This window comes from Lissotriton helveticus, chromosome 5_1 (genome assembly GCF_964261635.1).
Source record: "Lissotriton helveticus chromosome 5_1, aLisHel1.1, whole genome shotgun sequence".
Classification (NCBI taxonomy): Eukaryota; Metazoa; Chordata; class Amphibia; order Caudata; family Salamandridae; genus Lissotriton; species Lissotriton helveticus.
Genome location: NC_136065.1, coordinates 2,111,527,845 through 2,111,550,220, shown reverse-complemented (window position 1 = coordinate 2,111,550,220; position 22,376 = coordinate 2,111,527,845). Strand labels below are relative to the sequence as shown.

Here is a 22,376-nt window from a genome sequence, read left to right as displayed (position 1 = left end):
CGCTGGATAGGACTTTGTTAATCATTGCAAATTCCAGAAGTTTTTTTCCCCCAGACAAAAATTTGAAGACATTTTGTGATTTCTGATGAAGTTTGATGTTTGCAGAGTTCTGGTTCAGACACCTTAGTAGGATCTGCACAAGTCACATCACCCTGCACTCATGCAGGTGTCTAGTTTTCAGAAATGCCTGGGGGTTGGAAGGTTTCATTGAATACCAGGCGGCCCCCGGCCCAGATGCTGCAGATACCCACCACCTTAAGAATAACAAACTAAATGGAAAGATTTTCCAGTGGCATATGGAACTGGAAAAACGCTCATTCCCGGATATAGTGTAGGTTAGAGAACACTCAGTAAAAGGTACTGGTAACTCTGAAAAATGGTTAAAGGGAATAATGGTGGCTGCCTAATGTCCAATGGGCAGAGTGGTATGATGCTGTCCAGGTTGGGAATAAGGCAGTAGCACTCAAGTTACCAACAACTATTGGGAGAATGTTGATGATCTGGGACAGCTGGGTGCAATTCTGACAGTAAGAGGATTCCCTGCAAGAGGTACTCCTTGTGAGATTCTTCTTAAATAGACTCCTCTATAGACAGAGCCTTGAAAATATGGCTCTATCAACCCAACAGTACCTTTTTACTAAAATGTTTGTCCGGATGGAAAAAGTGAGGCGACTGCAGTAATAGTTTCTAAATCATGGACAAATTGTGGATTCCTCAGACTCCAGAGAATCAGAGCAAAAGCACTGTATGTACCGCCAACCAAATGGTTAAGAATGAAAATAAAGCCTGTAAAGAAGGAAATCTCCAAGTTCTGGTGAGAGGTGGTAGAGGCCGCAAATGATGAGATAACATGTATGGAGGAGAGGTAGGGGATATGCTAGGACTTCAATCCCAGACATTTTTAAAATTACAGCATATTTTGGAGAAAGGGTCTTGGGCCTGAACTAGTCTTCGGGTGCTCTCAACCATTTATGAAGGACGAGGTAGGATCCCTATCACCAGAGCGACAAGTGCAGAGATATGGGCTCGCACGTAATGGGATTTCTGGAATCCTTTCCAACTCTCCACCACGACCCAATTACCACTAGACTGGAAAGCAAAAAGGGACTCTAGACCGAAAAACTACAGCATCTGTTCATTCTGAATGCTGCAGTCCGCAGACCCAAGGGTCAGGCAGTAGTGACATTAATTGCATGGAAAAGAAAATGCAACAGCACCAGGCCTGATCTGCCACCAACTGGAACCAAAAATTCATTTTTTTAAATGTAAAAGAAATATTTGAAAAAAGTAAAAAGGCAGCTCTCACAAAAGAATACATAAGAATACATAAACCGGGTCACGCAAATACAGCTTTTTAAGCTATCCTGTCAATCAAATACTCAATTTTACAAGCATTAGATCTTAACTTTACAGGCACAAGTGTAGACTAGGATTTCTTGGCACTGTCCATCACTCAACTATTTGTTAGCTCAAGTCATACCTTAAGACATTTCAGCAGAGCATGGAAGATGGGTGCCTGAGATAGTTTATGCCGCCAAGAAGGCTGCCGCCGGACCACGTGACCCAGCAGTGTCAGGACGGTTAGACGGGTTGCAGGCTTGCTGAGATATTCATTCATTTTGTCCAGAAGGTACTGCAGTGAAACAGGCAAAAGAAAACAAGTCAGGACATCAAAAGCCAAAGGAATAACTGCTGACTTTAGAACAGCAGAGTGGGTATAATATGGTTATTAAGAGGACCCTTGAAGGATTCCCAACTTTGTAAACTTTTGAAGACTTCATATCATTGCGAAAAGGAATTAAGGAATGATACAGGCATCTGGGGAGTGCATGTAGTGTACTAATCTACGCTTACAGTTCTGACTATCCAGCCTTTCATTCCCCTTTGTACGGGTAACAAAAGCCTTGCTCTAAATCCTTAGAGTTCTCTCGCGCCTCCCACCCACAGCAGTGTCAGGACCCAAGTACTCAGTGAGCATACGAACCCTGGTTGAATTGGTTGAAGAATGATGAAAGTAGTTCTAACTGCACATTCTGGTTCTTCGGTTTCTGTAATTCTACTCTTATTCGACATTTCTGGAGACAAAACAATTTCTTCCCTAGGAGACTCTAAACCACCCTCGCCCAACCACCTTCAAAGCAACATAGAATAAAGGGTGAAACCACCTGATTACAGCCAATAGACAGAGCCCTATCTTTCTTCCCCAGAGCCATGTCTCAGAACAGATGTAGAGGGATTTGTTTACCTAGGCAAATGGATCACCTCGCCCTAGAGTGATGACATGAAAAAAGTTCTCCAACAAATAACTAGAGCATGAAAAACGTTACCCACGGTTTAATCCGTTGGCTACTCTGAACGTTCCGCGCCAGTGCGGAACGTTCTATTGAGCGGGCGGGGCCGCGTCAGCCAACGGACGTGCTCAGCACTACCGATGTAGTGCACGCGACGTCCGTTGGCCGACAGCAGCAGCCAACGGTTTAACAAGACTGAAGTAAAACTTCAAGGTCTGGGAGGAAACTACAAGCCTAAATCTGACTTTTAGGGAGTGAACCAGCATTTGTCGGCATTTAAGCCTTCGAAGCAGAACTAGACAAATTGTCATGTTCTTCTTACAAACAAGTGTAGAAATAACATTCAGGGATTGTCCAGGACCAGCATTACTTATTTAGGTATATCACCCCCTTTGATAAACAGAACCTACACAGCAGGTTTCACCCTAGCCAACGTACACCGTTGAATACGGTAAGCAACCCTACCAGAAACCACCTCCTTAACAACTTACTATTAAGGCACCTCTGTGTGATTGCCTTTTAAACTGGGAGGTCTATGTGATTTGGTGTAACAGTGATATGGTGTGCTTTTGGCTGTGGGATTTGGCATGTGGAAGAGGATGCCAAGCTACTCAGTGTAGTTAAGGAGAGCAGCGCAAGGCCTACTGAGGGGGAGGTGGTATTGCCTAGCAGTAACAAAAAAACACACACACACACACACGCTCTTTCCTCACATTAAGACTTTTTTCTTCTTTTCGTAAAGAAATCCTACTTGTGTACCAGTGTGTGGAGAACAAACTTGTCACATTCTCCACACTGCAGATGGTAGTGCAGTGGGCGCGAATGGTGCATTCTTAACAGTTTATCAATCCGTAAGTTACATTAATTCTCTTCCTCTGGTGCACAGTCGGTGGTGGCACTGGCAACATTTTAATGCAAAACAACCTCCATGTGGTCGCACTCAAAACAGCTCTGCCACTCTTCAGAAGCATTCAGCTGTGGGTAATTACACCTGTTGTATTAAGTGCATGAGCATCGCAGTGAGAATTACGGTTTGCATAGCTGTTGGCAGAGTTAAGGATTGTGGTTTTAACAATAACTAGTGAATTTCAGTGGTTCTTTGGTTTTACTTAGAATCTATACCTGAACTTTCTCTTGTGATTTTTTAGTGACTTTGTATGTAGGCGCGCACATGCACCGGGCCTACTCACTAAAGAAGATCCGTGGCTGAGTGACTAAAAGTTTGGTTACCGGCGAGGAAGCCTAGACGGAGGCGGGTTTCCACTAGGATACGTGATCTTGAGGACACGGAAGTCCACCTGAGAGAGGTAGCAGGTATGCAGTAGAGATGCAACCCCCAGGTTACAATAATATATAAGTGGAATTTAAAAGCGGTGAACCCCTGATTGCCCTGATGAAGTTGCACAAAATACAGCAACGAAACATGTCGGCGACCTAGACTCACACAAAACTTGGTTCAATGTGAGTCTGTTTTAGTTTGGAGCACTCACAGCCCAGAATAAAAGCAGGAGTGGCCAGTGAGTTCTGCAATTTTAATGTGTGAGATTCACTTTTTCTTTTTCTCACTGGGGTTGGTGAATGTGTACACTAAACAGCGACTGGTACCTGTTACTCGCTGTTTCACGAACATTCAGCACATTGCCTGACTGTTGTGAAGTAAAAGGATTGTTACATGGTGTTTGTCCTTTTCTTCTGTGTGTTTGTGCCTTTTTCTTTCCACTTTCATGAGAGTGAGCTACCTATGATGATAAGTGGGTACACTGGTAATTGTTAGCCAGATAACCCCATTGGCGGTTCTACCATGAGGGGCTCACTCTCTTTCTCCACATTTTTTTGTGGTATGGGTGATGGTTGTTTGGCAATTTTAATTTTACCTTGTGTGTACTTTGACAAAGAGTGACACTTGTGCAGGAACTAAGAGCCTTTATATAATAAGGAAGGGGTAGTGATACTATTGTACACACACCTACATGGATCCTGCAGTTTAACTTAAAAATAAGAGTGTCTTGAGGGATAGGCCACAATTTGGTTTGGCTCCTGCTCGAAGAGCCTTAAATAACTGCACACACAATCAGTTGAGGCTATTTGTGTTATACTGTCCAATCAGTCAACCCACTGGAGCATGAAGTCAAATGCATATACCCTCATCTGTACGATTAATAAAAAGCATTACAAAAATTAATGGATTCTACAGTATAAAAAGAATATTCAAATACACGTGTCCCTATCTGTACATTTACAACCACCAAGACTGGGTTGATTACTAATTATTCAAATTGAAAAAATGCACGATAGTGAACATAAAACAATGTCATCTCAATATTATAATAGAACCCCTTGATCACCATCCCAGATATTCCAGGGGTACAATTATAAAAATAACTAAGTGGTAACCATAATATATAGAGGATCATTTCCATGCACCCCACTTATAAGTATCATCTATTTGCTTTAATGTACTGGATATATTGATTAGTATTCATGCAATCATATTTTCCGTAACAACTGTAATACTTTTATTTTTAATCCAAGAAAAAGAATTGGTGCAGTGGCGTTTTATGTCTTTGTCTGTTTCAATGTCTAATTCATCACAAACCCTTCCATTGTCCAACATTTATAAACCACAAGGAAAAGATGATAAATTCTCTGACTATTACACGTTTTACGAGGATTGGACTTTTTCGCTGTCTTGCAATATACAATCTTCAATAATGTAGTGCAGATTCAATTCCCAATTTAGTATTTATTTCCGCATTGTGACTCTCTTCGCTCCTATGTGGCATTTTATGTAGTAACCCACTTAATATATTACTACATTGCATTTATGAATTGTATGAACATAAGCCAGACAATCATTACTTGACTTGAGTGAAGCAATAGGATAGCATTTCTTTTAAGTTTCACTGGTTTGTATATATTTTCTATAGGTGACTGGCACAGTGGTCTTAAAAGTTTTTTCTAGCTGAAAGGCATATGTCATCACCGACTGACATAACACAGATGAAACTTTGATTATGGTCTCATGAGTTTTTCTTCCATCCCCGTTCGTTCAGGGAGTGGATTGAACATAATATATTTATTTTAAAGGGCCAATCCCAAGCTCCCCCAACACTGCAAAAGAATTATTTTCACTGAGCGATTTTGGATCGCGAAGCAGCACTTATGATTAATAAAAAAAAAAAAATAAGGAAACAAACAAAAAGAACAAGGAATTGCAGATTTGACAAAACAAGTTAAACAAATATAGAATAAAGCATATGAAACCTCATTAAAAGGACATTAATGTGTAGCTATGAATGTCAAAAAAAAAAAAAAACATTACCTGCAATTTCAGATTTTGGTAAATCACTGCTACCTAAAATAGCCAGTAGAATATGGTTAATAGCTAGCTGACTAAAAGGCGTTTGTCTTTTTGAAGGTATGGAGGAGCAGGTGAATGGCTTTTGCAATTAGACGTCTGGCAGCTACTCATGTGCGGGTCACGAGTGTCTGCACAGACCGCACACTTGAAACGTTCTTATACACACAAACCAGTTTGCTTAAGTACACATCAAGCAGAAATGTGAAAGAACTGTGTGCCCGTATCCGTATAGAAACACAACCTTGCCTCACCCATCAAACGCAAAACTCAGCAAGCCCAACACACACGCAACAAAGGCACATTATTTCACCCTTCCTGCCAGCACGCCTCAACAAGCGTATTCAGACCCCAATCAGAGATGTAAACTTCGCAACAATTTGTATGGTCATTTAGGACTGCAATCCAGGACTAATGGCAGGCACATTGTGTGGTATAAATGTAAATGTAAACGTGTGTATACTTGTAAAGCGCACTATCACCTGAAAGGTATCTTGGCGCTGTATACCGCTGTGGAACCCTTCCTGGCTTTCCCTGTGAGACGCCCCCTCCAGGGCACCCCCAAGGTGAGGCCAGGCATCCTAGCGCTTTCGGGGCCGTTGTGGAGATTAAGCAAGCTATTGCCCAGAGTTGCAGAGTGTGTACCCATGATTTGAGTAGGCGCCGAGGCGAGAATTATCGAGTCCGTGGATATTTTTTGAGCTCAAGACCTTGCCGCGTCGGGAATTGAACCCTGGTCCCGGGTCTGACCTCTGCGTCCGGGTCTGCCTCCTCTAACCAGTGAGCCACACTTCTCCACCACATGCTGAATAAAAATAAACGTGTCTAGTGCCATCTGAATTATCATAAATGCTACCCAGGTTTAATACTAGAGTCATCTTGGCTTATGTGCCTTCAAAGGTCTGCTCCCTTTAATGGCAGTAGGTAGTATGAAGGCAGCAGAGGAAAGAGTACAACAAGCAGGAAGTGGTTAGTGGTCAAGCTTGGTTACAGATTAGGAAGTGTTTAATGGTTACACTCGGTATCAAAGTCCAGAGCACTGCTCCACTACAAGTAAAAGTTAAGAGTGTGTGTGTAGCTGTGTGTAGGGTGGATTTGGATGGAACTAGACCAGACTAACAGGATGGCTCACTTCTTACCTTGTCATGAGGCTCCTGAATTGAAGATAGAATCTGCATTGCTTGTTCGGAATTTGTTTCCAAATAGAAGTCCACTAGGTGGTTCACAAGTGTCGGCCCGCGCTCTGTTGGACGAAGACAACAGGCATTGTGACAAATATTGGTAATTTCAAGGATTTTAATACTTCAACTGTCTGCTCTGGACCATTCACCAACAAACAACTACCAACCAAGGAACATTTGAAGAAACCATATATACCCGCTGGCCTTCTCAGCTGGACACTCCATACACCATTGCGGCTCTCTTTCTGTAATTTTGCTGGAAACAAGGTGCACAGGGAACAGACATACTCCCACTAATCCATCTGCTTTCAAATCCATATTATCATCTTCCTTTTTGTTTCTGTGTATTTTTCACATGAACATTTTTTTAAGGTTACAGATTGGCACTTGTACTGCCAAATATGCCACCATCCGCTGGAAGATAAATAACGTCATCGTCCTCAGTGTCAACAAGTCAGATTCTCCTTATTGGGCAACAGTCACAATTCTGGAACTCTGCTTTTTGGCTGCCTACTTTGGGGCCTTTGCCCTTCCTAGCTGAAGTTGTCAAGAATGTTTTGGTCGAGGAGGACTAAGGAGAGGTGTTCAAGTTGCTCACTTTAGAACTTGCAGCCCTGGATTGTAAATGTAAATGTATAGTATTTATATAGCGCACTTCTACCCGGAGACCTCGTAGCGCTCTATTCATACCGCTGCGGAACCCATCCTGGCTTTCCATTGAAATGTCCACTCCTGGGCACTCCCAAGGTGGAGGCCAGGCATCCAAGCGCTGCTGGGGCCGTTGTGGAGATTAAGCAAGCTATTGCCCAGAGTCATAGAGTGGGACCCATGATTGGAATAGGCACCGAGGCGAGAATTATCAGGTCCGGGGAAATTGAGTCCAAGAACCGCCGATGCGGGAATTGAACCCTGGTCCCGGGCCAGACCTTTGCATCAGGGTCTGCCGCTCTAACCATTGAGCCACGCTTCTCCACTGTAAACCCAGCTCTAGCATCTGACCAGAAATCATGTCATTCTAGGCAAAGAATCATCTCCACTTGTACTACACTGTTTTGAATCGCCACCCAACCACAACTGATGTACAGAATTCCCATCGCTTTGCAGCTAGGACTGTGCTAAACACGTAAACAGATAGCATTATATAGGAAGATACAATCTGTGCATCCACCCCCATGGACCCTCCATTCTATAGGTTAGTGGTTTCGGGGCCCGAGCTAGTGTCAACCATCAGCTATGCAATGTCGTCTCTGCAAACTCACACCCTGCTCACAGCCATGTTGGTGGGTGACTTGCTGCTCTCTATTATTGCTGCTAAAGTTTTCAGTGTTAAGCTATATTCATATTTTATGGGATTTTTTTTAACCCATTGTGTTTTATTTCCGATTGTAACGATTTTTATTAATCAACAAATAAAGTAATGGCACACAGACTTGCAGCGAGCTTCGTTAGAAGTTTTAAGACTGTGTATTCGTCTTTTGAAAATGTCAACAAACAGGATACAAAAGCATTTTGTAAAGTGAAGAAACCAGAACTCATTTCTGCCCCACCCTCCCCAGCTTTAAATCAGACTCTCCATCTACCCACACTCAGAGGTCCACATTATGAGAAGCACATAACTGTCAGCCAGTCAAAAGGAAAAGGCTGCTGGAGACATCGTTAGGCTTGTGTTTCACTGCTGGCAAGATATCTAAAACCACAGATCACAAGATGCCAAGTTACACTCGGCATGGCCCCAGTAAATGTTAACTCCAAGATTAGCCTGTCTACACGGCACAAGATTTAGCATGTGAGACAACTAACTGAGCCAGTGCTAGCTCACGTCTGCCGGCTGGACAAGGGAAGGTTAACATGAAATGAAATGAAATCAATTCGTACTTTTATAGCGCACTTATACCCTGAGGCGTCTTGGCGCTGTACGCATACCGCTGTGGAACCCTTCCTGGCTTTTCCCTGTGAGGTGTCCACTCCTGGGCACCCCCAAGGTGAAGCCAGGCATCCTAGCGTTTTGGGGGCCGTTGTGGAGATTAAGCAAGCTATTACCCAGAGTCGCAGAGTGGGACCCATGATTAGACTAGGCACCGAGGCGAGAATTATCAGGTCCGAGGAAATTGAGCCCAAGACCCGCTGAGGCGGGGAATTGAACCCTGGTCCCGGGCTAGACCTCTGCATCAGGGTCTGCCGCTCTAACCATTGAGCCACACTTCTCCGCATGGCTTTTGCAGGTGGAATTCTGGAGAGATTTAGAACCAAGTGCCCTTATTCTGGACATGTCAGCTGCAACAAATCCAAATATGAGCAGCCCATGGTGCCTTTAGGCGATTCTGTACATACTACGCTGTCCAATAAGACACACTTGATTACATACACATGCAATACTTCCAACTCCAACCCTTTCCCCCCTCTTCCTCCAAAGTGTCATTGAGAAATTCCCGCTCTTCTCTGGGCCCATCATTCCAGCACTCTCGGTCTCAATCCCCTACCTGTACTGAGATGTTCCTTGATGAGTGTGCGGATTTCCTCTTGAGTTTGTAAGAGTGGAGAATTGAGCAGGTAGAGAAGCTCCACGACGTTCACCGACTGTGCCATCCCGAGGCCCCCTGGCAGCGCGGGAGGCGGGTTCAAGACTTCCCAGCAGAGGGCGGAAGACTAGAGAAAGGGCATAGATGAACAGTTAGTATTATTCTTACACAAATAAGTTTGCTAAGCACACACCTATCTATCAGAAAAGCAGGAGGTCCAGCAGGTGTCAAAGTCTTTGTAGATTTAAGGAACCCTGTCCCCCGCAAACCCATTTCAAATGACCCTCAAAGTGGCATTCCTGGCTTTGGGCAGCTGGAACACACTGATACAGCCAAATTCATCCTTAACCGAGATCCAAACTATATGCGAATAGGATGTTAAGGAGGTGGCAGGATTTCTGCACACCTGCATGCTGGGCCTCTGTTTTATGAAGTGCCACCTGAGACTCACTCAAGTCATCGGATGCATGCCTCAAACTTTATTTATTTACAGGTTTGTAACACGCTGGCTTTGACTCCCGGAGGAGTATCTCCGCGCCTTTGGCTCCTACCTCAAAGATTTAGGGGAAGAACGGTAGTGCAGTTATTCCAGCCTAATGTTGGAATAAGAATGTCTTCAACATCTTTCTAAAAGGGAAGTGTTCAGTACATAGCCTAAGAGATGTGGGGAGACTGTTCCAAAGGGAGGGTCCTGCTACAGAAAGTGCTTTAGCTCCAAGTCGGGCCTTCTTTGCTCTAGGTACACAGAGAAGGCCTTGTTCACTAGACCTGAGAGGAAAAGAGAAAGCCTGCGCCCATCGCCACAGATGAGGGTTTTCGGTTGGGCAACGCACAAACCCACCCTTTGACACTGGAAGCCTTCAGGCTGCAAATGACCTTAAGCATCTGTATGGTAACAATTATAGCTCTAAACAAATCTTCAAATAAAACCTTGTACAATAACTCCTATAAATAAACTGGCTGTAATAATAAACAGACAGTAGAGGTGAAGTCACCTGATCACAAATTAACTACCAATTCAGGGAGCTGCGATAACTGCGCTTGAACCACAAATGGGCACTAGATCTAAACATAATCAATCATGTGTCATTATCTATAGTATTCATCGTGTGTGTGCCAGCATCAGACTCCCTGCTCTAGTCTAAAGCCTCAGCTACATTACAGACTCCTGTGCTTTGATTATGTTAATATCCACTAGTTATCTTTCGAAGGGAAAGTTTCAATTTCATCAGACTGTTCTGACTGGGTATAGGAGGTGTTGTAAAGATTGAAGCCCCTGGTGGTTGCTTCCTTCATCGCTTGTTTATTGACATCTGAATGCAGATGAAGTCAACTTATCTTCATTTCGAAGCTATTGAGAGTTGAAGAGCAAAATAGAATGATCCTTTTGGCATTCTTGGCAGTGAAAATGGGGAGCTTGCCATATCCTGCACAAAAAGCATGCCTCTACATCTATTTGAATAAAGTTGTCTTTGGAAACCTAGCACTGCTACACACAGGATTATAGGACACTCGCTGGAAGACTGAACCAAGCAAGAGAAGTAAGGGCATTCATTGATGGTATATTCAAGTAGGGGAGCGAGTTAGTAAGAAGGGTAGAAGGTCACTCCATGGAAGAAGAAAGGGCATGTTGGAGAAAGTTGCCGCAAGTGTTAAAGTTGCGGCTCCCAGGAGGTAAAACAATCATATTGGTAATCTGAGGCAGCATGGCCCACTGGAGTTTGGCCTTCTTCCTAGGGGTAGCTTGGTCAGGTCAAACATTTAAAGTTTCAAACTAGACTGCAACCTACAATTATACTTTATGTCTAGTCGCCTTTATATTCAACCCACTTCATGAACGCTTTTGCTCAATTTGCATACCACCTTTTTTAAGGTTGTATTCTTTAATAATTATGCTAACACACACAAACAATGTAGAGTGGCAGTAGCCACTCTGTAGTTAACCCCTTGCACGCTGATGACGGAACCGCTCCGTCATCAGCTGCGGGTGCGCTGTGCTGATGACGGAGCGGTCCAGTCATGGCCCGCCCCGCTCAATAGAACGCTCTTGCGCGGTGCGAATTTCGCGCCTGCGCGGAGCGTTCTATTGAGCGGGGCGGGCCATGGCGGAACTGCTCCGTCATCAGCATAGCTCAACCGACGCTGGTGACGGAGCGGTTCAGTCACCAGCATGCGGCCGCCGCGCGGCCGCCCCGCCCCCTTAGCACTGCAGCGGAATAGCCGCCGCAGTGAAGGGGTTAAAGAGAGGATTCCCAGACACAGGAATTGCTCTTGTTTTAGCTCGCTAATAACTGACACCATTTGACAAATGTACACGAGCCTTTGCCAATGTAGGCAAGCATTGCCATAGCCAATAGGTCTCGCCTCTGGAACCTTATAAGTGTTTAGCCAGAGCTATTGGCTTTGCCAAAGTATTTAAGCTATGCTGTAAAGCAGCATGGTTGCTGTGCATCAGGTTGAAAAGTTTTAATTAAAAAAGGGTTAAGTATTTTTGTTACCTTATATGTAACCAATAAGACATTATATAGAACTGAACGACCCTATTAAAAAAAATATTTACCATAAAAAAGGCCTTCTGGTTTTATAAATTAACTGGAGCATCGTGTGCTGCTGCTTGGATGAGAGAGCACATCACAAGCAATACAGTGAGATGCAAACAGCGCCGAGACGCCCCAGGGCATTTGTGCGCTTTATAAATTTCATAAATAAATAAACAAACAAACAAGCATCTACTAGAAGTGTGTACAATGAAGCACCTGTCGGCAAAATAAGGCAGCTAGGAGCATTTATTTGCAAGCTCGACGCATTGCTCTCTCGTCTGTTGGACTTTAAAATACTGAGCATTGGGAGGGGGGGGAACTAAACACAGAATTTATATGCAATTCATAAAACACAAGAGGGAGGCAGCTCTTTCTCCGTTACAAAGTAAAGCTGATGCAGGCAATGTGCATTACAAGAATTACGGTAATGTCGTCACCCCCCACCTCTGGTGCTACTCTAAGAAGTTGCGTCAGCGATGTAAATGAGCATGAGATACTGTTATAGTTTCGTATCAGTTGAGATGCAAAACCGATTACTGTTTGCCAATCCCGTGCACGGGCTCGTCCGCCCCTCCCAGGCACAAGGAAACCGGCAGCTGCTGCCACTCAAATCTGTGACCCCCCCCAAAGATCTGATCAGAAAGCACCTAGCACCAGACATGGATGACCAGGGTGAGCCCCCCCCCCCGACCCCACACCCGTCAAGGAAAGGCTTCAGCTGGTTGTCTGGGTGAGCATCACGAGCCCACGTGGGACAGTTTAAGATCTACTGAGGACTGAGAGACAATCACACCGGACATATCGAGTTCCGTGGATAAGATCCTCACACCTGACGGTGTGAGATGTATACTGCTAGAGCTACTCCCACTTACTTGACATGAAACAGACTGCACTATCTAGGAAAGGTCAACTACTCGCCCCTCAGAGTACAGCCTGGCATCCCTGGATGGGGTCAGCTACTTACACCTGGCACAGCCTGACGGCCCTGGATGAGATCAGCTACTCACACCTGGAACCGACTGACAGCCCTGGATGGGGTCAGCTACTCACACCTGGCACCGCCTGACAGCCCTGGATGGGGTCAGCTACTCACACCTGGCACCGCCTGACATCCCTGGATGGGGTCAGCTACTCACACCTGGCACCGCCTGACATCCCTGGATGGGGTCAGCTACTCACACCTGGCACCGCCTGACATCCCTGGATGGGGTCAGCGACGCACACCTGGCACCGCCTGACATCCCTGGATGGGGTCAGCGACGCACACCTGGCACCGCCTGACATCCCTGGATGGGGTCAGCGACGCACACCTGGCACCGCATGACATCCCTGGATGGGGTTGCAGGTTTTCTTTTTCCAAACTTTGAGGTTTCAATACTAAGGTGCTGGTGCTTCTCGACAGTCTGCCATCACCTGACAATTCCAGTTCATTGGCTTGATACTTTGGTGTGTTGAAGGGCACGGCTATATGTGTCATGCAAGCAAATTTCATCTGTACTTTTGCCTCATAAGGGAGCCAGTTTAGTGCCTTCCGATCAGGGGTGATGATGTTGTTCTTTTTGGAACCAGTGAGTTGAGGAATGCCCTTAGTGGAGCCAGTCTGGATCCCGGCAAATCACATCGGGTTGTAATCACATAGTCTAGTCTGGGGATCACTAGAGCTTAAACAGCTGATTGGAGGTCGTCGGAGGGGTTTTAGTTTTATAAAATGTTCATATGAAAGTTTGCTCCTCTGGTAGCTGTGCTGATGTGTTCCAGCATGCTGAGAGTTATTCCCAGTGATTTTTGAAGGCTACGTGTTTCAACCAGTCTTCAATGTCAATTTATCGTTTTGGTGGGGCAATTAGAAGGAATTCGGTTTTGAGCGAGTGGAGGTTGAGGTGGTCTCTGGGAAGCCAGTTTTTTTTTTGTAAAGTTGTGTTGAGTAAGCGGATATCATCAAGGGACGATATTTTTAGGTATAGTTGGGTATCAGCGGACGCTCCTCCGGCCACGCCCACTTCCTGGCCACGCCCCCTTCGGGGCCGCTACCTACTTAGGAGCTGATTACAAGCTCGCCTCCTCAACAGGATCGCTCCCCTGCCATCCGCGGGAGCTCTTAGCCACTTTTGCTTCTTTTAATTTTCACTGGCACCTCGCAGCGCCTCAGCGCGCTTTTTAATCCACTGTCCCCTTACCTGGCTCTGGGACCTCGCCCTCATTCCTCCCTCCCGCGCAGCCGAGCTTGACGCTGCCGCGGCTTCCCTCTGACTTGCCTGCCGCCTTCAGCGGACGCTCCTCCGGCCACGCCCACTTCCTGGCCACGCCCCCTTCGGGGCCGCTACCTACTTAGGAGCTGATTACAAGCTCGCCTCCTCAACAGGATCGCTCCCCTGCCATCCGCGGGAGCTCTTAGCCACTTTTGCTTCTTTTAATTTTCACTGGCACCTCGCAGCGCCTCAGCGCGCTTTTTAATCCACTGTCCCCTTACCTGGCTCTGGGACCTCGCCCTCATTCCTCCCTCCCGCGCAGCCGAGCTTGACGCTGCCGCGGCTTCCCTCTGACTTGCCTGCCGCCTTCAGCGGACGCTCCTCCGGCCACGCCCACTTCCTGGCCACACCCCCCTTCTCTCGCCAATAAATCATGTGCCTCTACCGTTCGTGCAGCGGACGGGCGCAGCGGGCGCGCCGTTTGCGCGCCGAAGGCGCGCCTAAGGCAAGCCCGTCTGCGCCCGTCCGCGACCGGCCGGGACCAGGGGCCACAGACCCTGCCCGTCCTCTGATGTACTCTTCTGCCCAACTCACTTCGTTTCCTGCCTCCACCCCCCCCTCCCCATCCACAGTTAAACTCTTATCCTCGCATGGCATTTATGTCCCCCCTCTTATTTGCCCAGTCCTGCCCATCCCCCCTCCTCTATCATCTTCCCTGCCGTCCTTCATTCGCACTTCCCCCGGTTTCCCAGTCGCCTCTGCCCTTCTCCTCAACACTCGCTCTGCTGTGAAAAATCAATCTGCTCTCTTCAACCTTTTGGACACTGACGCCCCGGACTTTCTGTTCCTTACAGAAACTTGGTTTTCCTCGGACTCCCTTCCCGACTTGCTGGCCATCCTCCCTGACACCCACTATGCTCTTCGCGTCGACCGCCCAGATGGTAAAACTGGAGGTGGTGTGGCCATGATAGTTCGCCGCTCCCTCCAATTCCAGCTCTTACCGCACCCCGGTATTTCCGGTGTGGAGTTCCTGGTGGCCCGCTCGCTCAACCTCCCGGTTCCCCTGACGGTGATTCTTCTCTACCGCCCCCCTCAAAATATGCCGTCATTTGTGTCCACCCTGCAGGATCTCCTGGCCACTCTGGCCGTAAACAATTCCTCGTTACTTTTGCTCGGGGACTTTAATTTCTGGCCGGGTGACCCAAGGGAGGACTCCTCCTCCAAAGACTTTTCTACCACTCTTCGTTGTCTTAATTTTCTCCCTCTTGTTTTGGCCCCTACCCACATTCATGGTCATACTTTGGACCAGATTTGGTCCCTACGCTGTAACTCCTCGGTCACCTCGATCTCCCCTTGTGTCTGGTCCGATCATTTTTTGATTTCCTTTTCCATCAGCCTAGGTCAACCCGAGAAAGTCTCCCCGCCCAAAAACACATGGGCCCGGAGTTGGAACAAGACGGACCTTAGTGATCTTTCTTCTTCTCTACTTTCATCTGCTCCCACCCTGACCAGCCTCTCTGTGGAGAACCAGGCGGCTGCTATTAACAACTGGCTCTCCTCGGCTTGCGACCGGGCCGCCCCACTCAGAAAGATCAGATCAGCCCGTCCCTATGATGCACACAAGTGGTTTTCCAGCGACCTCAGGTCGCTGAAATTAGAACTTAGGCGCTCTGAGCGTCGCTGGCGCCGCAATTACTGTCCTGATCTTCGCCTTACTTATAAAGCTCTTCTGAACAGCTACAAATCGGCCATTCTTGCGGCAAAATCTAAGTATTTTTCGGAGCGCGTAGCCCTTTCGGCCAACAAATCACGTGAGATTTTCTCACTGGTGCGTAGTCTTGCCACCTCCGACCGCGCTAGTTTGTCCCCTGCCCCCTCTCTTTCCCTCTGTCACTCCCTTAATGACTATTTTATCAATAAAATAATAACCATCAAGTCCAACATTCCGGTTGTACCTGAACCCAACTTCCCGGACCACTCCTTCCGTTGCTCTCTTGTTTTTGATCACTTCCTACCCATCTCACCTGAGCTCTTCCGTGACCTCCTTGCTAAGGTCAAGTCCGGCTCTCCGGCAGATTGCGCTCCTGCTCGGATTCTTAGATCCCTTTACACTTCTTGCCCCATTCCCCCCTTAACTCTTCTTAATTCTTGTTTGGCTTCGGGCTCTGTTCCTTCTTTCTTTAAAACTGCCATTGTGCACCCCATCCTGAAGAAAGCTGGCCTGGATCCTTCCCTTCCATCGAACTATAGGCCGATCTCCCTTCTTCCCTATCTCGGGAAAATCCTCGAGAGCTATGTGACTTCTTGTCTCTCGAACTTTATTGAGGAGAATAACATCTTGGCCTCCCGCCAGGCTGGCTTTCGACCTGGCCACTCCACTGAGAGTGTGGTCCTCGCGGTCCTGGATGAACTGAAGGGGAAGGCTGATTGCAATCTCCCCCAGGCCTTAGTTCTTTTGGACTTGTCCGCTGCGTTTGACACGGTCGATCATGCCATCCTCCTCGACCGTGTCGGCGCAGCGGGCATCCAGGGCACCGCCCTCTCCTGGATCGCGTCCTTTCTTCAGGGCAGATCACAGGCAGTTCACCTCTCTGATTTCTCTGCCCCCCCCCTCCCGGTCACATGTGGGGTACCCCAAGGTTCTTCTCTGTCCCCTCTTCTTTTCAACCTTTATATCCGCCCTCTTATCTCTTCCCTTCTCGAGCTGGGGGTCTCTGTGTACAACTACGCAGATGACCTCCAGCTTGTCTTTGATCTATCCTCTCCTACTCACTCTCTTTCCAAGTTCAGCTCTACTCTACTCTTTATTTCCCAATGGATGAGCTTTAATCATTTAAAGCTTAATCCTGACAAGACTGAGCTTGTCCTCACTGGTGGTCCCTCTAACCCCTGGTCTGCTGTTCACTGGCCCCTTTCCTTCGGTCCCCCTCCCTTACCAGTTTCCTCCGTTCGGACCTTGGGCATTAAGATCAGTAATGATCTTTCTATGCATGCGCATATTAGCGCCGTCGTTTCCGCTTGTTTTCTTTCCCTCCGCCTCATCCGCAAAATCTCCCGGTTTTTTTCTGTTGATGCCCTTAAAACTATTATTTCTGCCCTTATTATATCTCGCCTGGATTATGGCAATGGCCTGTTTGTAGGCATCCCGGCTTACGAGACTCGCCGCCTCCAGGCCATCCAGAACCAGGCAGCCCGTCTTGTTTTTCGTCTTCCCAAGTTTTCCCACATCACCCCTGCCCTTAAATCCCTTCACTGGCTCCCTGTTCACTTCAGATCTCACTTTAAACTTGCCTGTTTGGCTTTCCGGGCCCATGCCCGATCTGCTCCTCTCTTTATCAATTCTCTAGTTTCTTCTCATGCCCCCTGTCGCTCTCTTCGCTCGTCCTCTCTCTCCCTTCTTCACGTGCCCCGCTTCCGCAAATCCCGCACCGGAGGCACCCGCTTCTCGGTGCGGGCTCCCCAGATCTGGAATTCTCTTCCCCTTTCTATTCGCTCTATCCCTATTTTCTCACATTTCCGGAAAGCTCTTAAAACTTTCTTCTTTCTTCAGGCTTTTCCTGTCTAATCTCCCCCCGGTTTTCTTTGCAAATTGTTGGCTGTGATCCTCAGCGCCAGGAAGCCGCTTGGCCGCAGTGCGCTTTTATAAATATTTGTTTCATTTCATTTCATTTCATTTCACATATTAAATTATGTGCAAAGACTCCTCCGTTGTACAAATACTACTCATAAAATACCTTTGAAAATAGCAAAATTTGTAAAATTAGAAAAAAATGTTTAACTTTAAAAAGGTACTGAAACTATTTAGATCTACTACCAAAAAGGACCTTTTACACCCCCATTCTAAATTTGACACATTTCATTTACATTTTTTCAGCCATATTCACACTATCTCGGTTTAAATACTCTACGACAACACGCTAATCCACCACAAGCCACTCTAGGACACACTACTGTAGAACAGTTTACTCTACTGTACGCTACGCCTCTCTACTCTACGACACTACATTTCTACAACACTCATCCTCTGACTTCTAGGACACTCCACTTAATGACACTCTACAGTGTACTTTTTTATTAAAAGTAAAAACCATTGAAAATCAATTAAAAAACTAAAAAGTTAAGGATAAGTCATAGCTACGAAAATTGTATTTATTCTTTTAGTGCAATCCCAACTTAAACTACACAAAGTTCGTTTTGCACTTTAAATTTATGCACCACCTTCAAATTACTGTATCTTGAACACCTATGTACACATGGTTGTCAACTCGCTAGACACACATTAACTAGAACTCGCCACTGTACCATGGATAGTGTTTTCACAACTGTCAAAAGTGTTGTTATGAATGCTCTGATTGTATATGGTTTAAGTGATGTAATATGAAAGTGCATGAAGAAGGCATGAGTGAGTAAATTTTATTTGTCTAGCGAGTGGACAACAGTGTCAACGGAGGTGTGAGTTACAGTAATTTGAAGGTGGTGTGTAAATTCTACATTTATGTTATAACTAACTTTAGAATTGCTAATCTTTGTGAAGTTTAAGTTGAGTTTGTATAAAAAGAATTAAGTTTTCCTAACTATAACTTCTCTATTGTTTTAGGTATACAGCATGGCTGCCTTTTATTTTTGTACATTCAGCCATTAGCATATCATATATTTGCTTTGTCATCGGCATGTACCGCAAGATACAGCAGCCTTGATCTGTGAAAAAGCTGGGTGTGAACTGGAGGAGATGACGTGTATCAGTCATATACAAGGCCTACTTTGACTGCAAGAGTGAAAATTAGAGAATGCCACACCTCCCAATCTCTCCAGGTAAACAAGAACTAGACCTAAAGGCTGCAAAATCCCACCTCAACTACTATGCTGCAGGAGACAATAGACCAGGGGTCTCCACCTTTTGCTGTAATAAGATCTACTTATGATGAATGAAATTATTATGAGCTACTAATATTAGTGATGTAACAGTGACTACAAACAAGATTACATTAGTAGCCACCCTATGCAAGATTACCAGGTGTGATCACCTCCGTTCATCAGGCAGAGTAGCGAGCAGTAATGTAAAAACGGATTAGCAAATGTGGAACACCTCAGTGCGTAAGACATAACGGACATAGCAGTAAAGCTCTCGGCACTTAGGGAATAATATATCCAAAACCTCATCATTTATCACTGAAAACTCTGCTTTAACCTCTTGGATGCTCATGACGAGCTCAGCTCGTCATGAGCGACGGCGCTCCGGTGCTCATGACGAGCTGAGCTCGTCATGACCGCGCCTGTTCCATGGAACACTCGCACGCTGGGCTGATTCCCCTGCTGTGCTGAACGTTCCATTGGAACGGGCGTGGTCATGACAGCGAGCACCGGAGCGCCGTGGCTCATGACGAGATGACATCGTCATGAGCATGGGGGCGCTGTACGCGCCCCCCAGCACAACGGAGGAATCTCGCCAGCTGCGAAGGGGTTAAATAGATTTGGAAAATTCTGCCATTTTAGTCCAAACATCAACTTATGAATTCTGAAAATGCACACTGTCTTGAATTTGGGCATACTTTTTTTCTAGCTTAATATGATTGGCTGCACACAGGAGATCTGCTTACAGGTAGTTGGAGAGTTACCAGTAGCTCATGAGCCACACATTTGTACTTATGGAAAACTGATCTCAATGTCCTTGGTGATTTTAACTTGCACTGGTTTAAAATGAACGTTCTGCTGCCTTGCAGTAATTGCTCAGCAATAAAAACCTCCTCTAAGTCTGATGTCCACTCTGAAGTCTCCATTTCAATCTTTCTGAATTGCAGTAGAAGGGCTGCAAGTGTGTTGGGGTAAGTGTGCACGTGGACTTAGCATGGATGCAACAGACTGCTAGGCAAAGGGGTTTGATTAAAGGGCTTTTACAGAGATTACGTGGCAGGCAAATTTATATGGAGTGGTGGAATACTGTTGCTTGAATAGAAGGCCTTCAGCTCCTTTGAATATCCGAAGAGTGGCCGTCACTAATTCGGTGGGAATGCGGCTATGTATCTTGAGAGATTAGTCTCAGAACATTTGTTATGGTGCAGCCCACCTCGTGTAGTTTGTGTCGTGGACAGGTATCGCTTTACGTGACTATTGCCTTTGTGTGTATACAGTGTGCGACTATAGGGAGACGCTCCCACTCGCACATCAGTTCCAGAGGATGGATTTATAAAATTTGGTAAGCACACTTTTAAAGTTTGCATTAGACCCTCCGTATTTTTACAATTTCACTTTCACTCCAGGGTGGGGCTCGATGGTGCCTTCGGTATATTCGTGGTCATGGATATATTTGCATGTAGCAGAGAATAGTGTGGGGATGGGTCATGCTTTGGAATAAGTGGGCAGTGACCGTTCGAAACTGAACAAAGATTTTGGGTTCTCAGTCTGTATAGACGGAGGATGAGTGTGGGGCACAAAGTGAAACATGCCCGGTTTGTCTATCAGCGTTATGTACCATTGTTGGTGTTTTGTTTATTTATTTTATGCACCACTGCAAGAACAGCAGTGCGATTACAAGGTAATGACCAGAATTGGTTAGATCTCTCCCTACCGGATATTGAGAGTAGGGCAATTGGGGCATTGTGGGATCTGTAGTCCTGATGAAGGCAGATTGACCTGGTTGACAAACTAGATAGAGGCTGAAACATGTCAGTTTTTGCAGATAAGAGGGATAATAATTCTCCCTAATCACCGTCCTTTAACCCATTCGCTGCTGCCATCGGCCGTTGGACGTCGCGCGAGCTACCTCCCTGGTGTTGCCAGCGGCCGCACCCGTTTCTTCGAACGTTCAGCACTGGCGCTGAACGTTCGAAGCAGGAAACGGGTTAAAGATTTTATTTTATTCTGGCCAGATCATCCAAGAATAAATGCTTTTGGGGATATTACTGAGCCAGTTTTAATCACGGTTACATTGGAATTCTGCATAATAAGATCCCTTTGACATATGTGTTTGTATTGTCTTACCCTCCCCTTTGCTCCATTCCAGGTGTTGATCTGCGCAGGGATGTTGTTAGCAAGCCGAATGATGAAGCATGCCACTACGAGTGGGTTAGGGCATTTTTAACAAACATTGTCTTTTTTCTGTTCACACTCATCCTAGGTATGTCAGGGTATTGTTTCTGACTGGCTTGTGAGCGATGCACCTGGTCTTGAGGATCACGCAACCAGGGGAGGAGGGAGCCAGTGTAGTCTATCCAGAGATATAGAGGGTGTGAAGTAAGTGGTTGGATTTCTGTAAATCCCTGGTGAGACATGCAAAAGTACATACAATACCATGGGGATGGGGGGCAGATTGGTGCTGACCGTTGAGCAGAGGGCTGCCTTCATCAAGGTGTGTGAGGGGCAGAGCATTCACTGTTCTAAAGTCAGTTTTTGGAATGAAGGCATTTACTTTTTCCATGAAGAAGAGCTGGATCGTACCAAGCTGTTTTGGGGTTCCCGACAATGTATTCTTTGAAGGAGAGATCAGAGTATAGCTGCATGTAGCTTGCATGAACGATAGGCTGCCACTAACGGGGACTGGAAAGTAGGAAACGGTCTGAGATTGCACTTCTGGAGCCGAAACCTGCAGACAGGGTTCGAGGCTAACATGTATGACAGGAACCTCCACAAGGGGCGGAAGCTGTCCCGCTTGCAAAAGAAATTGCAAACTTTGCTTCAATGAATCGGCTGAGAAAATATGCTGAATCAATCAGGGGTTTATGAAGCGTGCTACACACCTGTGAGGGTCTCAAGGTGCGGTGAGGAGGGGGGAGATGCTACCACGGGCCAGTTGAAGATGCCAGGTCTTGAAGCTTTTCCTGAAGGTGTGCAGAGTGGGGGAGCGTCTGATCTGGAACGATCTCCCAATCCACGTCTTAGCCACGATGTAGGAGAAGGCTCTTCCGCCTGCTCTCGTTCTGCCGATGCTTGGGGTCTCTGCCAGGGCGAGGTCGGTAGAGCGAAGGTTCCTCTTGGGTATGTGGAAGGAGACACTTTCGTTGAGGTATTTGGGTCCGATGCTTAGATTCAAAGGGTATTCTTTCTTGCCTGCTACTTTGTGTAGAAGAAACCTTTACCATGCATACAACAGTGAGTCTGTATTTTCATACATTTTACATTTCATACCTCTAAAAGTAAACAGATAAGATTGCCTTAATTTCATTACTTTGCAGGAAAAACCTATACATCCAATTTCTGTGGTACATGTTGCCACAGACTTCGGCCTGATTCTGAAGAACTTTGCCAATGTGGTAATGAACATTATTTGAAAACTCTAACTTCAATTTTAAAAAAATGGCGGCA

The 22,376-nt window shown here is 46.1% G+C and overlaps 1 protein-coding gene across 3 annotated transcripts in view; it reads right to left on the bottom strand.

Annotated features, from left to right (window-relative positions):
- TSC1 (TSC complex subunit 1) overlaps positions 1–22,376 on the bottom strand; it is a 206,047-nt gene that overhangs the window by 150,592 nt on the left and 33,079 nt on the right. For all 3 annotated transcript variants that reach the window (XM_078646165.1, XM_078646164.1, XM_078646166.1), the window contains exons 2-4: positions 9,311–9,476; positions 6,789–6,892; positions 1,481–1,633 (exon numbers count right to left, since the gene is read on the bottom strand). In XM_078646165.1, coding sequence (XP_078502291.1) covers positions 1,481–1,633; positions 6,789–6,892; positions 9,311–9,416 — 363 coding nt within the window. In that variant the 5' untranslated portion in view covers positions 9,417–9,476. The remainder of the gene's footprint in view (positions 1–1,480; positions 1,634–6,788; positions 6,893–9,310; positions 9,477–22,376) is intronic.